This window comes from Heptranchias perlo, chromosome 9, assembly GCF_035084215.1.
Source record: "Heptranchias perlo isolate sHepPer1 chromosome 9, sHepPer1.hap1, whole genome shotgun sequence".
Classification (NCBI taxonomy): domain Eukaryota; kingdom Metazoa; phylum Chordata; class Chondrichthyes; order Hexanchiformes; family Hexanchidae; genus Heptranchias; species Heptranchias perlo.
In genome coordinates this window covers 33,920,323-33,937,428 of record NC_090333.1, presented here as the reverse complement: position 1 = coordinate 33,937,428, position 17,106 = coordinate 33,920,323, and the positions used below count along the sequence as shown (strand labels likewise).

At 41.4% G+C, this 17,106-nt stretch overlaps 1 protein-coding gene across 2 annotated transcripts in view; it reads right to left on the bottom strand.

The window, feature by feature from the left end:
- The window catches only part of mast2 (microtubule associated serine/threonine kinase 2), a 464,493-nt gene that overhangs the window by 296,397 nt on the left and 150,990 nt on the right, over positions 1-17,106 (bottom strand). The window contains exon 1 of one of the 2 annotated variants that reach the window (XM_067990162.1): positions 15,454-16,177. The exons of the other annotated variant lie outside the window; for it this stretch is intronic. Within the exon in view, the coding sequence (XP_067846263.1) occupies positions 15,454-15,492 (39 nt within the window). The 5' untranslated portion in view covers positions 15,493-16,177. Of the gene's footprint in view, positions 1-15,453; positions 16,178-17,106 lie in introns of those variants that run through there. 2 annotated transcript variants of the gene reach the window in all.

The window sequence follows — 17,106 nt, the reverse complement described above, 5'->3', positions numbered from 1 at the left end:
GCTGACACTTCAGTGCAGTACTGAGGGAGTGCTGCATTGTCAGAGGTGGCTGTCTTTTGGATGAGATGTTAAACTGAGGCCCAATTTGTCTGCTCAAGTGGGCGTAAAAACTCCTAAAGAGCAGTGTCCTGGCCAACATGTATCTCTCAACCAGTACTAAAACAGATAGCTATTTATTTCATTTGCTGTTTATGGGCATTGATTGCCACATTTGCCGACATAACAACAACTACAACTCAAAAGTAATTCATTAGTTGTGAAACTCTTTGGGGTGTTCTGAGGACATGAAATGATACTATATAAATGCAACTTCTTTCTTTAAGACAGACAAATTGGGGAATTGCTGTGCAGGTCCCAGCTACAATAGTGAAAAATCAGGGAAGCCTGTACAAATCTACAAAGGCTGACAAATTAATCTTAGTTAAAAAAAGAATGGAAATCGTAACGGCAATTTAATTATTCAGTCACATCGCAATAAATTCTACAACACAACATGAATTTGTTAGTGTTTCTTCATTTTTTTTTGGTCAATTTAATATTCATACTTGGTTTATTGAGATGGACAGAATAAAAATAAAACTTAAAATGTGCCACAACTGAAGTAAAGAAATGTAATGAAATAAATCACCCTTAACTGAAACAAAAATCAAGTTGATTACCACAAAAAGGTGCAAAGTAAACAACAAAAAATTCATCCCCTCCTCCCAAGGGTATGTACCATGATGGGTTTGGTTTCATTCGTGTTGCTAACTTCCAGTATCTCATTTTGACAATCGCACCTTGATCAGAATGATGTGAAGGATCATTTACCATTGCCTCAAATCCAAGAACAAATTGGCAAATTGTAGGCCAGTTTGTAGCTTTAGCAGTGCATAACAGGTAGAAACCTTAGCTACAATTGGCATTCTGCACTGCTCCTTGGGACATCCATGTATGACTAAGGATCATATTGCCACCTTGCAGACTGGAAAGAAAGCAATAAAGATGTCTGATTTGCAGGTACAGTATATGTTTTATACTGAAGTTTATAATGCATTTGTACAGACAATGTGACACTAAACACACATCAACAATTTATTGATGAAGCAGAACAAAGTATGGGTAAATGTTCATGAGAGAAGTAGAGTACAAACAAGAAGAAAAAATGAAGCCTAAGAATTTAATTTAAACAAAGTTGGAACAATTTAATTGCAATACTCAGAATTCTAACCCAAAGTCTGGAAATGCCTTAAACTCATTCAAATTTGTACAAAGAAAACGGAAAAATAATGCAATTATTGAAACAGACACCCACTGGTTTTGGCTGCAGGCAAATTCCAGTTTTCATGAGTCTACTCCAGTGCATAATAGCATCAAATAATAAGGGGTGGGACCAATAAGAGAGATGCTTATTCTTTGCAGCCTCTTCATTTTCATTTAAATGTTATTTAGGGTTGTCTGGGTATTTAAAGAAAAATACACAATTATATACAGTATCTGAGGAGCAAAGAATCAATCAACTGCTGTCCCCAATGCAAACCATTTCCTCTATAATTCTCTACTTAAAAGAAAAATTCATACTTTATTCAGTCATTTAAGAAAAAAGCAACACCTCCGGCTCAACTGAGTGGAGACAATATTTGCCCCTTTGATGTTTTTCTCTTCTTGTCCCCCCCACCCGCCCCTTGTCTCGCCTCATGAAGCAGTCATGACAGAAATTCCTCTCTTTTCCCCCTGAAGACCACGATTTTCACACTGGGGTATGGTTCCACAGATACTTAAAGATACTGAAGACCTTTAAGTATTTTGTCCAAGTACCAATTCTTCATGTGCAGGTCCAGGCAACAGGTGTTGGGGGTGCTATCTGACAATGCAGGGCTGGTCCCTGTCCTCATCCAAATTGCGCAAATGTACTCTTCAGGTATGGGCGCCTTGGTTGACTTTTCCTCTCCCCGTTTAGGATCTTTCTGATTTGGACTTCCAAAAGGCATCTGACAAAGTCGCACATGAAAGGCTATTAGTCAAACTCAAAACTATTCAGGGTAAACCATGGGAATATATAAGAAACTGACTGAAAGGTAGAAAACAAAGAGCACTCATTCGAGAACTTGTGTCAGGATAGTCTAGAAGAGAAACTACTGAATTGGGTGCCCTAGGGCTGTGTATTGGGACGACTACTGTTTCTCATTCACATAAATGACCTGGACTCAAAAACTCAATGCAAAGTTATCAAATTTGCTGATGATCTTAACTCAGAGAGGCAGTGGAAAAATAAGTAAATGGGCAGACCAACTGCAAATGAAAATTTAATGCAGACAAGTCCAAGGTACCGCAATATGAATGAAAAATATGTAGCACGTGTACTCCATGAGTGGTGTTGAAATATCTACCGATGAAGCTGGAAGAGACCTCTGAGTCTTAGTGGACTCAACACTAAATATGCCTAACTAATGCAGACCAACAAACAACCAAGCAACAGAATGTGGAGTTAAATACCAAACCAGTAGAACACAAGTAAGAGGAGGTCGTGATCAAACTTGGCAGTGCACTGGTCAGACCACACTTCAGTACTGTTTCAGTTCTAGTCATGAGATATAAGGGAGACATTCAGGCAGCGTAGGCAGTGCGGAAAAGAGCAATGCTGATCCTCACACAGTTGGAGGTCTGAATTTTGAAGAAAAACTGGACAAATATAGGCTCATCAGACTGAAAAAGAGGCATGAAAGGCAATTTTAAGAGGTACACAAGATAGTTACGGGTATGGTAAAGGGAAATCCATATTATTACTTAAAAGTAAATTGCAAGAGTAGGACAGATGACACAGGTTCAAACTAGTGAGAGACAAATTTAGGACTGATTTCAAGAAATTCACACAAAAGGGTCAGAAACACGTGGTATGGTCTCCGAGGTAGAGCCGTGGAGGTGAAAACGCTGGAATCATTCAAGAAAGAATTGGATGCTGCAGCGGGGGAACTGAAGGGTGTGTCTGAATCGATGAATTAAGATAGCCTTCCTCATCCATAATTATCTTGTGATCTTGCAAGTAGGAGAGGTCTTCAATCATAAAATCTTAAATTCTCTGATGTAAATGTGATTTAGATCCTAGAACAACAGATCTTAAACTATTCATATAAATCAACCTTTAAAAATGTTTGCATTGATGAATGAACAGTACGAACAGATCATTGACCAAGCATGCATTTTGGACACAATGATGGAAGTGCAAATTTAATCAAAAGATAGTTCCAAAACTACTACTTAGTCAATTTATACATAGGAAAGGATCGAAGAAAATACACAATAGGTATATTTTTTAAAAATTTCTAGCTGAAACAAAATCTATTAACATAGTTTTACATTTCATCCTTCCAGGAAATCATATATTAATCTCCTTTACAGCTGTCACTTAATTCAGATTATCTGATAACGAAATTTGTTTTAGCACTAAACTTCTCACTTTGCTGTTATTTATGTTGCATAATTCAAATTGTTGGATAATTCATTTTTAGTGCAAAAATAGACTTACTTATAAAGTACACTGTTATTTTTTTCTGCACTACTAGAAGGACCTTTCACACAAATGAAAAATATTTTAATAACAAGTGAGTGAAGAAAAAGATGAGAATTTTTTTTATATTCATCTTAACCACACTATGGGAAAGTGGATCTTTTGTTCTGAAAGTGTGGTTGCTATCATATCTGTCCTACCCTAGAGTGCTATTTTACGGTTACTTTCCCCTCACTGAACTGGCAGACTAATTTATGCACAACTGCATTTTCTGGACACTAAGTTGGTTTCAGATCATGAAGGATTTCTCCCTCATGGCATCTGCCTTGAAAGTGAAACATCTCCTTTTAGTGAATTGAAGTTAACAACTAAACAGTCATTCGGTCTTAAAATGAAGAGCAAGAGGACCAGCTGGCTACCAGTTTCCCCCTACAATTTGTACACAATACAAAAATCACCGTCTAAAACTCCAAAGGTACAACTAACTCCAAATCAATTAGTATCTTGGTCAAGTATAGAACTTCAATGTAACAAACCACTTCTCAATCATCTCCATTGTGTACTGTTCCTCGTCTAACAGTACGACGACAAATTCCCAACAAAGGAGCAAATGTACATTTTTTTTTAAAAGCCTGATCCAGTTAACCTTAAAACAGTGGAAAGAGAGAGTGGGGCAAGATATCAGGTTTTAGATCATTGCATTCTGCACAGAGGTTAATCAAGCTAAACCTATTCTATATGGAAAATAGATAATCCCAACTTTTTAAAAATAATGCAGAAATTGAAAAAATTGAATGTACAGCCTTTTTCACACAAATGCAGAATAAAAGCACCAGGGGCATAATTATAAACTAAAGAAGCCAGAAGTTAAACTAAAGGAATAACTTCTTGCTTAGAGTTGGTGATTTCTACAACAGATTTCCACCGAGTACAGTAACTACTGACCCAGGAGGTATGAATTTGGATCAAAATCACAAATGATGGGGTCTTTCATCTGAGAGCTCTACTGGTTGGTCCAAGATGTTGATTTGATTTTTCCTATACTTATTGGCTGATGGTGCAGTAAATATGGTCTAGATTGAAGCAATCAAAAAGAAAATCATCAATTTCTGATTCAATAGGGAGCAGAGAAATTTGGGTTCATAGTAACAGGAAGATGAAAAGTGGCCAGATTGAGCCCTGAAACAGGATGCGGATACCAAGTGAATTGGATGAGCTGAATAGCCTTTTCTAATTCCTATGCGTCAAGGAAATTGTAGGGGAGAGCTTCTTATTCAAAGTCTTCCCCCTTGTTTATACAAAAGAAAATTATTGTTGACAGGGAGACATTCGAGGAGGGTCACTCACCCTGGAAGGCTGCTTTGGTGACATCAACTACAGGGAACATCTTACAATGGCTCCATTGCAAAGAGTGGTTGCCAAAACTTCAAATTGGCCTGAGAACTATCCAGTTCCAAAAATCATCCTACAGGCTGGAGTTGCAAATTTCACACCCTCTGGGGTGATTTTCTGGAATCTGGTGACTCTGCAGTAGTTCTCAGGTTGTTCTGAAGAGGTGGTCCCTGGTGATTACTGTGGACTCACTCAAGGCCACAGGAGGTGAATGGGGAAGGCCAGAGCAAAATGAGGAAGCCGATGGGCAGGCTAGGGGAAAAAAAAAAAATCAATAAGGTGGACTGAAGGCATGCAGGAGTCGGATTGAGGATGAAAAGCCGGAACTAGCAAATAGCAGGTCGAAGCCCCAGCTCCAGCCAAATGTTAAGTACCCGGGGGATGGGTGGGTGGGTGAAAGATAGATGATGGAAAGTAAGTGGGAAACATTATCTTTATTTTAATATTGTAAATAATATGCCTGTTCCCACCTCTATGCTGGGAGAAGGCTTTCAATTGTTTAAAGTTTGGGATAGAGGACAATGGAGGGATGGTGAAAAGGAAGAGCAAGAAATGGGAAGAGAGCAGATATTTGCAAGGGGGAAGGGACAGGGCGAGGGGAGAGAGGTGAGGCAGAACACAGAACAGAGTAGGAACAAGAGCTGGGCTGACTAATAGGGACTAGCAGTAAGGATGGGACAGACAATGGAAAGCTAGGGATGTAGGGGAATATGGGGAGAGCATAGCATCATGGTTGGAGGGAAGAATGGATAATGGGGGAAGACCGCGATCGCACCGCCCACCACCTACCCGACAAACCACACGAAGTGAAAATCGGCCCCAATATTTATTTATTTGAATTTACTATGAAATCTGTAGATGTGAACAGTGCAATTTACAAAGTAGTACAATTGATCTCTTGCCAGCGAACAAATATCATAGGTGGAACAATTCTACCACAGCGACCAGTGGTTGTATGGATTTTGCATCCAATCTAACAAGAGGACAAAACAGTTCCGTCTTTTATACAACACATTTGGGAGTGACGTCACTCCATTATATACTTAAACCTGCTTTCAAACATTAATGGTGTCCTGGATGCCACCCCATATTCATTGTCAAATGAAGACCCTCCAATAGGTGGGTATTACAGCAATGTACCACAGACCACCTTATGAGAGGATACCAAGAAGCCACAGAGAATGTCTGAAGATACTCGCAGGCTGCACTGTGCTGTCCAATCAAAAGAAATAGCAAGAATGCGAGGGCATGCAATCTGTGAAGTGAGAAATAGAAAAATGGGAAAGTGGGGGAAAAAAGAGAGGGTAAATAAGCATTTCCATATATAGAAAGAGTACCCACATTGCACGATCCAAATAAATCATAGGCCTGTAGATTTTACATAAGCCAACCAAGAGGTAAAGATAATTCTTGCACAACTCTTTGTAAAAATATTCATCGAACAACATTATTTTCATTGCCACAGTACCCACAGCTCATCACTTTGCAAAATTATGTATGTGCAGATGTTACAAATATAAAAGATATTTTGCAGTTTCTCAGAGAAAGAAATGCCATCTATGTCTAGCAGAAATTCAGTAATGAGGTCAAAAGGTCATACAATCGGGTTATGACATAGTTTTTGCCTAATCTGCTTTCAAAGCATTTCAACTTCAGAATAGGATGCTGTAGAGACATGATATTAGCATTTATCCAGAATACAGAACCAACTCTGACAAGAAAATAACATCACTATTTCAAAGGTCTTGCTGTATAATTCAGACATTATAGTCAATCCCTTTGATTTCTCTTCAGTGATTTTTTTGTACGACACATAATGGACATCTTCCAATACCTGTTTCTTTTGATTGTTATGTACCACCCAGAGTTGACACATTTCACACAACTCCAGGTTATAGTCTTTTATCATCATATATGCACCTCCCTCTAAAAGCTCAAGATGCCTTTTTGCTTCCTACCACTAAATTATTCCAGGACCCAGTGATCAAGTAAGGGAGAAGCAGGGACTGCGAGACGTAAATCTATATTACATCATATTTATATTAGAACATAGTTTATTGTAATGTATAAAAATATATATCTGATCGTTTCTCCATAAACTAAAAACGACACACTGGCTGACTGACAGACAGACAAAATCACCCACTGTCTGTATTATCTCAAGCCACAAGCTATGAGCTAAGCTTATTAAGAGGTGAAATAAACAAAAGCAGAAGCAAACAAAGCAGGTTAATAAATCACAACGGTTCACTTAACTTACGGAATCTGTTACAAAATAATGAAACATCTCAAAGCTCTCAAAGATCTTGGAAGTAACACTCTTACTTTAGACAAATGGTCATGTTGCAAACTTTTATGCGAGGTTAAACTCCACGCAGTCCTGCACTTGACTCCAAATAAGCAGCAGTACAACGAAAAGGGAGCTGGTGAATTAGCAACAGCATATACTAGTCTCGAGCAGCTTCTGGCCACAGAACTATCAAATAAAATGGACTTCTAAAAGGTCCTCTCAGAAGCCCAGCTCAAGCCCTTCATCCATTTCAAGACAATGCACAGCTTTGAATCCGATAATCAGGACTCCCTCTTGAGACAGTCATCACAGATGGTAGCCCTACAAAGGACCAGAACAGCAGCACATGAAATGGACTGTAAAATTGGGAAGATCATAGCCCAATGATCCGTATTAATTCTTTCCATCAGCTAGGTGGGCCGAACGTCTTATTTTACATGTTGAATAGTCCATCAAAACAGAAACGAGTCATCAGTCTTTGAAATGACATCAGGAGGTGACAAATAATAAGCCCCAGGACATTGCTGTCAGAGTTCCTCAGGGCAGTGTTCGAGGCCCAACCATCTTCAGCTGCTTCATCAATGACCTTCCCTCCATCATAAGGTCAGAAATGGGGATGTTCGCTGATGATTGCACAGTTTTCAATTCCATTCGCAACCCCTCAAATAATGAAGCAGTCGAAGCCCACATGCAGCAAGACCTGGACAACATCCAAGCTTGGGCTCATAAGTGGCAAGTAACATTTCGCACCAGACATGTGCTCGGCAATGACCATCTCCAACAAGAGAGAGTCTAACCACTTCCCCTTGACATTCAACGGCATTACCATCGTCAAATCCCTCACCATCAACATCGTGGGGGTCACCATTGACCAGAAACTTAACTGGACCAGCCATATAAATACTGTGGTTAGAAAAGCAGGTCAGAGGCCTGGTATTCTGCAGCGAGTGACTCACCTCCTGACTCCCCAAAGCCTTTCCACCATCGACAAGGCACAAGTCAGGAGTGTGATGGAACACTCTCCACTTGCCTGGATGAGTGCAGCTCCAACAACACTCAAGCAGCTCGACACCATCCAGGACAAAGCAGCCCGCTTGATTGGCACCCCATTTACCATCCTAAACATTCACTCCCTTCAAAACCGGCGCACAGTGGCTGCAGTGTGCATCATCCACAGGATGCATTGCAGCAACTCGCCAAGACTTCTTCGACAGCACCTCCCAAACTCGCGACCTCTACCACCTAGAAGGACAAGAGCAGCAGGTACATGGGAACACCACCACCTGCACGTTCCCCTCCAAGTCACACACCATCCCGACTTGGAAATATAGCGCTGTTCCTTCATCGTCGCTGGGTCAAAATCCTGGAACTCCCTTCCAAACAGCACTGTGGGAGAACTTTCACCACACGGACTGCAGCGGTTTAAGGCGGCGGCTCACCACCACCTTCTCAAGGGCAATTAGGGATGGGCAATAAATGCCGGCCTCGCCAGCGATGCCTACGTCCCATGAACGAATAAAAAAAAATTACATATTAGATAGGTGGGCTTCTTTGAGCAAGCAGGAATCATTAATGTGGCTCTACCGTTGATACAGCTACAAAATCCAATAAAGAAATATAATCTAAAATGAAATTGATCTCTGATACCTCACATTTCTCAATTGGATTGATCGCAAGATCATTCTCTGGTACCCATTATTCCAGATGTAAACCACTGAACCCCCTCAATTAGATTTCTATCTATAAATAGCAAGGGAGTTTGGCAGTGCTTAAAGGTATACACCTCAATGCAAGGAGTATAGTGAATAAGGCAGATGAGGTGAGGGCACAGATAGACACGTGGCAGTACGATAGCTTAGCAATATAAGAGGGGCAGGAATGGCAGCTCAACGTTCCTGGTTACAGGGTTTTCAGACATGATCGGTAGGGGGAGGAAAAAAAAAGGAGGGGTGGCAATTTTGGTTAAAGAAACAATTACAGCTGTGAGGAGGAATGATATGTTAGAAGGATCATCAAATTAGGCCATATGGGTTGAGCTAAGGAGCAATGACACTACTGGGAGTATACTCTAGACCTCCAAATATTCAGAGGAAGATAGAAGAGCAAATATGTAGGCAAATTTCTGAGAAGTGCAAAAATAGTAAGACAGTAATAGTAGGGGATTTCAACTACCCTAATATTAACTGGGACACAAACAGTGTGAAGAGTAGAGAGGGCGCAAAATTCTAAAACTGCATTCAGGAGAACAGCAAGCCCAACAAGAGAGGGGGCAATTCTGGATATAGTTTTAGAAAATGAGGCTGGGCAGGTGGAAAGAGTACCAGTGAGTGAGCATTTTGGTGGTAGTGATAATAACAGTTAGATTTAGCATAATTATGTAAAAGGACAAATAGAACAGGAGTTCAAGTTCTCAATTGCATGAAGGCCAATTTTACTAAGCTAAGAAGTGATTTGGCAAAAGTGGACTGGAAACAGCTACTTGAAGGTAAATCAATGTCAGAACAGTGGGAGGCATTCAAGGGGTGCAGAGTAAACATGTTCCCACAAAGAAAAAGGGTGGGGCTGCCAAATCTAGAGCCCTCTGGATGTCAAGGAGCATACAGGGTAAGATAAGGCAGAAAAGGAAAGCTTATGTCAGACATGGAAAACTCAGTACTACAGACAGCTTAGAGGAGTATAAAAAGTGCAGGGGTGAAATTCTAAAAGGAAATTAGGAATGCGAAGAGGGGGCATGAAAAAATATTGGCAAGTAAAGAAAATCCCAAAGATGTTTTACAAATACATTAAGAGCAAGGGGATAACGAAGGAAAGAGTCGGGCCTATTAGAGACCAAAAAGGTAACCTGTGTGTGGAGGCGGAAGATGTGGATATGGTTCTTAATGAATACTTTGCATCTGTCTTCACAAAAGAGAAGGACGATGCAGACATTGTAGCTAAGGAGGAGGAGTGTGAAATATTGGATGGGATAAACAGTGAGAAAGGAAGTATTAAGGGGTTTAGCATCTTCGAAAGTAGATAAATCACCAGTGCCCGGTGAAATGAATCCCAGGCTGTTAAAAGAAGCAAAGGAGGAAATAGCGGAGGCTCTGACCATCATTTTCCAATCCTCACCGGATACAGGCGTGGTGCCAGGGGATTGGAGGACTGCTAACGTTGTACCATTGTTTAAAAAGGAAGCGAGGGATGGACCAACTAATTACAGGCCAGTCAGTCTAACCTCGGTGGTGGGCAAATTATTGAAATCAATTCTGAGGGACAGAATAAACCATCACTTAGAAAGGCATGGAGTAATCAAGGACAGTCAGCATGGATTTGTTAAGGGAAGGTCGTGTATGACTAACTTGATTGCATTTTTTGTGGAGATAACAAGGAGGGCCGATGAGGGTAGTGCATTTGATGTAGTCTATGTGGATTTTAGCAAGGCTTTTGACAAGGTCCCACACGGCAGAATGGTCAAAAAAGTACAAGCCCATAGGATCCAAGGGAAAGTGGCAAGTTGGATCCAAAATTGGCTCAGTGGCAGGAAGCACAGGGTAATGGTCGACATATGTTTTTGTGACTGGAAGGCTGCTTCCAGTGGGGTTTCGTAGGGCTCAGTATTAGGTCCCTTGCTTTTTGAGATATATATTGATGACTTGGACTTAAATGTTGGGGGCATGATTAAGAAGTTTGCAGATGATACAAAAATTGGCCATGTGGTTGATAGTGAGGAGGAAAGCTGTGGTCTGCAGGAAAGTATCAATAGACTTGTCAGGTGGGCAGAAAAGTGTCAAATGGAATTCAATCTGGAGAAGAAGTGTAAGGTAATGCATTTGGGGAGGGCAAACAAGGCAAGGGAATACACAATAAATGGGAGGATACTGAAAGGTGTAGAGGAAGTGAGGGACCTTGGAGTACATGTCCACAGATCCCTGAAGGTGGCAGGACAGGTGGATAAGGTGGTTAAGAAGGCATATGGAATACTTTCCTTTATTCACAGAGGTATAGAATATAAGAGCAGGCAGGTTATTCTGGAACTGTATAAAACATTGGTAAGGCCACAGCTAGAGTACAGTGTACAGTTCTGGTCACCACATTACAGGAAGGATGTAATTGCACTTGAGAGGGTACAGAGGAGATTAACAAGGACGTTGCCAGGACTGGAGAATTTTAGCTCTGAGGAAAGATTGGATAGGCTGGGGTTGTTCTCCTTGGAACAGAGGAGGCCGAGGAGTGATTTAATTGAGGTGTACAAAATTATGAGGGGCCTAGATAGAGTGGATAGGAAGGACCTATTTCCCTTAGCAGAAAGGTCAATAACCAGGGGGCAAAGATTTAAAGTAATTGGTAGAAGGATTCGAGGGAAGCTGAAGAAAAAAATTTTCACCCAGAGGGTGGTCGGGGTCTGGACCTCACTGCCTGAAAGGGTGGTAGAGGCAGAAAACATCAACTCATTTAAAAAGTACCTGGATGTGCACCTGAAGTGCCATGACCTACAAGGCTACAGACCAAGTGCTGGATGGCTCATTTTCAGCTGGCGCGGACGCAATGGGCCAAATGGCCTCCTTCTGTGCCATAAATTTTCTTTGATTCTATGAAATCCCTCTTCGGTATCCAGCATTCTAAACGTCCAACAAAAAAATTGACTCAGCTACAAGAGATAGTTGAGGAGGGGAGAAAACAGTAATCCAAAACAACTCAGTGCCTCTATTGCACCAAATAGCTAATAGAAATTGGAATTCCAAAAATAAAAAGTACAATCTACAGGAACTGGTCACATCTAATAGAAGATAGATCGATAAACTATTCAAAACATTAGCTCGTTATTTTCAACAAGTCATTTACAAAAGCAACAAGGAAGGTGACAGGAAACAGAACTTTGGATTCGTCTGGCCTTCTCATTAGTTATTTTTAAATGGGATCGACACATCCCACTGACAAAATTTTTCATCACTGCAGTTTACCAACAAAGCTGTCCATTGACCAGTTTTCTCAAGTGTTTCAGAACTGTTAGAAATTCATTCGGTAAAACCGCAGTATGGAACATAAATGCATTTCAGAATTAATCATGCTGAAATATTAGGTGTTTGATTAGTATAACAACATTCCATTTAAAGCTAGATTATCCTTTTCGGAAGAGACTTCTTAATTTCACAAATGGAAAATTATCCAGCCAGCTTTTCCCCCCCACCAAAAGATATAACAGGGTTCAGAACGTAATGTCTGGTTGATTAGGCTTACGTTAAATTATTTAGTCGTGGAAACGCAACAACAGAAATGTAAACATTCTGCAAAAATGTTCTTCCTTTTGTATCCCGTTCTCTTCCATCTCCCTCCCCTAGGTCCAATGCTTGGTGTATTTCCTTACAGAGAGGTTGGCCAGCAAGCAGTTTTCTGGCTGCTTTTGAAGCACCTGCTAGGAAGTGCCCAAGAGGGAGTACATTGATTTAACCTCCATCCTTCATGTGTCACATGCTCATTGCCTCCTCACAGAACAGCAATGGAATCTCGTTCTTGCGGGGGTGGGGTGTGGAATTCAGGGGAACATCTGTCCTTTAGTACCATTCCAGGGCAGAGCACCAGTTATAGCACTTTTTTTTTAAAAAGACTGTGCACAAGACAACAAGAATGGACATTCATTTCCTGCTCACACGTATCCCATCGGGCCACTTATTTGGCAGCCTATCAAGGAATTCAGTAGCCTAAGTGAAGAATTAGTGGTCATCAATTGTGGATCAAAATCTAATGTGTGGGATGATGTACAAGTTGAACTATGGTCATTTTTATATTTTAGTCCCCCTGCCCAATTTTCTTACCTCTTCTGGTGTCCTGAAGACATTGGCCTCTTGTTCAGACACATTTCTACAGGCACCAGTCATCTTCCATTACAAGTCCACATTATTCATGTGTGAGCCTGGATTGCTGAATGTTGGCATGTTATTCGACCATAGAGGCAGGGTCAATTATCAGTCATCAGAATTGGGAACCTGAGAGAATTTTCCCCTTCCTATGCCAGGGATGCTAAGGCCAACTGTAATGCCTCTATTGCTGCCTTGGCTGAGATCAGCGAACACAGCACACAATTGGGGGTTGTGTGTGTGTGTGTGTGTGTGTGTGTGGGGGGGGGGGGGGGGGGCAGCAGAGGAGGGGATGACCTGGAATCTGCTCAGTGTGGCTCAGTTACTTGAGGTATAAAATCATTATGCCACTGGGGGTAGCTTTGCTAATTTTATTTGAGATTTAAAAACTTTTTTTTTTAAACTTAACTCTCACACTTGGCCACTGTAAGCAGTTCATTAATTTACCCAGTTCCAAACAATACAAATTCGCCTGTTAAATTAACTTTATTTTAGCCTACTAATACAACTAAAAAGTAAGCAAACCAAAAATATAACTGTTAAATTTGTGTTTTCAAAAAATATTCAAGTCAGCAGCAAATATGACTATACTTCCACTGCAGAAACCTCAAAAGCAATTTTCAATTGAATATTTTTCAACTAGAAAAAAATCTTAATGACTTTCTGTTTTTAAAGTTTTTCCATGGAGTATGATGTGTATCCATTCTGTGGTCAGAGGATGGTGGCATTGCACTCACAGATTACATGATGAGTTGTGCTACTTGCAATGCCACTTTTGAGAAGCTTCTGGTACCTGCGATCCACCTAGCAAGGATTCAAACCAGTACTTGTCTGTTGACTGATGATCATCTTCTTCGAGGGGAGTGTTGGTGGGGGGGCAGGTGTTAGCTTCGTTGGCTCCTAGAAGACACTCCAGCAATGGAAGCTCAGAACTCACCCCTCTGGTGATAAACTTGGCAATCTGGATACCAGAACCAGGCACGGTCTGCGGTACTTCAGGGCACTGTTAGTGATTGGCCAGCCAGTCTGGCTCCGAATGGAACCGGAAAGGGTAGACCCATCACTGGGGGCTAGGATTTTTTCCCCACTCAGATCCAGATAACGGTGAACTAATGCCATAACAGATCATCCACCACCCTAAACATTCACTCCCTTCACCACCGGCGTACAGTGGCTGCAGTGTGTATCATCCACAGGATGCACTGCAGCAACTCGCCAAGGCTTCTTCGACAGCACCTCCCAAACTCGCGGCCTCTACCACTGAGAAGGACAAGAGTAGCAGGTACATGGGAACAACACCATCTGCACGTTCCCCTCCAAGTCACACACCATCCCGACTTGGAAATATATCGCCATTCCTTCATCGTCGCTGGGTCAAAATCCTGGAACTCCCTTCCGAACAGCACTGTGGGAGAACCGTCACCACACAGACTGCAGCGGTTCAAGAAGGCGGCTCACCACCACCTTCTCAAGGGCAATTAGGGATGGGCAATAAATGCCAGCCTCGCCAGCGACGCCCACATCCCATGAACAAATAATAAAAAAAGATCATTTTGGGCAAACAGAAATTTTATTGATGTAGATTCCTCAGCTTTGTTCAGAGACTCAAACATGGTGATGGATTTCCGTGCATGGGATACCTGGCTGGCCAAAAAAATTCTGATTTTGATGGGTTACGAAGCACCTCCTGTTCTTGTCTGTTATATGCATGGAGCTAGTTGGACGTGCTTGCTTCGTGACTCTATTTTGCAGTTCTGCATCGACTAAGCCATCGAAGTACTGCTGTGCATCTACATGCCAACATGAAGAAAACTGATTTTATATAAAATATACAAATACTATGAATGAAAAGGGTTATGCTTCTTGAACGGCCAACAATGACTTGCGCAATAAAACTTTCTTGAGCTGGGGGGAGGAGGAGGAGATACAAACAAACTCGTCAGACTGCAGATTGATCTTTTCTAAGGGTTTTATTATTGGGAAAAAACATTGGGAGAACTAATTTTGAAAACTTACTGTGAGGTTAAAGCATCATTAGCTTCAAAAAATAAACGTGCTTTAGTTTGGTGTGCAGCATGGCGAACCAGAGCACAGGACTGGAGGCTATTCAATAACAAACACACACGAGCTCTGGAAACTAGAGGTTAGCTGCCTTTCATCTGCCATTGCTTCTAAAGAGATAAACAAAGGTACCAAGACAAAAGGATAAATGAATGATTGTTATTTTTTTGGGGGTGCAAGTTCCCCTCCAATATCTCCCCAGGGCAGACATTTATATTCAAAAATTCTGGGCAAACAAAGCACTCCTCAGAGCGACCAGATCGAAAACCCGGCAGAGCTGCAAAATCAAGCCTTCATCCCACTATGGCGCACCAGTCAAATTTGTTCAATGTTAACAACTAAAATTACCTTCGTTTAGTTCTACCACCTTCTTCCACCAATCTTACCTGCAGTCCCCTCCGCCTCAAAATACTTGAATCATCCATGATGCCCGTTCAAATTAAATTACAGTTCATCCCAATTTGCAAACTCTTGTGTGAATGATATTATTCAGTTGTCGCTCACATCAGTAGCAGATCAGGCAGGTACATTGTCATATTAGTCACCTTCCACAGCAGGCATGGCTACTGTACTTCATTTCTCGGCACCATGAGGACGCAGAAGTGGAGTTTTTGGAGTTTGAGCGACATAAATCTGTCTGTCTTCCTGAATGAAGGCAGCCTGAGCTGCTCAGAGATTGCTAGCGTATCTGTCATCCAGAGAGGGATTGTTTCCTGTTGAGAGTGGCTGAGACACGTGTGTTCAGACGATGCAGGAATTCATTCACCTATTCACTACTAGCGTAGCTGCCGGGGCCATCTCGATTTCGCAGCTCCCCTGAAATGGCAGCGTTAATATGAATTGCAGACTCGGCAGATAGCCAACAGCTCTTCTCGTGTGTGAATTATGGCCACAATCAGATCCCACTTCAGAATCACTTCAGCATGAGGTCAGACATCTCTCCTCACATGCCAGCCTTAGTTGTCTTTTGAATTTATATCCTCCATCACTACAAAAAACCTCTCCTCTCTCCCTCCCTCTCTCGACTCAAAGTCAAGCCATAAAGTGACTGTCCAAATGATATTACTGGGATATTTATGAGCCAATCTCACTGAAGTCCCTGGGAAGCAACACCATGATTCATAGGAGTGACATGCAGCCCAAATCCAAAGTGAACAAAGTATTCAATTCACAAATCTTGTTCCGTTACGGCAGGCATTTGTTCATTTGTTATATTGCAGATCCAGAGCTCAGTAGCACTTCCCCTCCATCTGCTGTTGAAAGCAACTGAATGCAACCAGTCAGCAACAGTCAGCGAGCCAGCCAGGCAGCCAGCCAACCAACCACAGACAGGACATAGGCATATTTGCATATATTATACAGTTCGGCATCTCACGCTGCTGAGAAAACCTCCCTCTCCCTTTGGTTCAAAATCTCATTCATTCCACACTTCTTTTGTCACAAGTATCGTGTAATTTCCAGTTATTACAACAACTTGCTAAATATTTTATCCAGAGCTATCATTTCAGCACATCTGAGTGAACTAATTCCATAATGTAAATAAAACCCATGAGAAACCCTTTCAAATAAGTGCAGTTTACTTTGACTTACCTATAATTACTATTTCCAAAAAAAGTCAGAAAGACCAAGTCACCTCCACTTAACTGAATACATTTCTTGATAAGCCAATTTTCCATATTTATAGCCCAAATTATACATTACTTCAATCATTTAAACAGGAAGGAAAGACCAGGAAGTATATTCTGCTTGGCCTCCCTCACTGTTCCAATGAAGCTCAACAGAAGCTCGAGGAAGAACACCTCATCTTTCAATTAGGCACTTTACAACCTTCTGGACTCAACATTGATTTTAATAACTTCAGACCATAACCACTGCTCCCATTTTTTCCAGACAGCAGGTGCTGGTAATGGTTCTGCTGTTGCCATTTACAGCTCCTCTAGACACATCTTTTGTTTCTTCACGTGTCTCATGTCTGACTAACCTGATTGAATTTTTTGAGTAGGTAACAAGGAGCGTCAATGAGGGTAGCGCGTTTGATG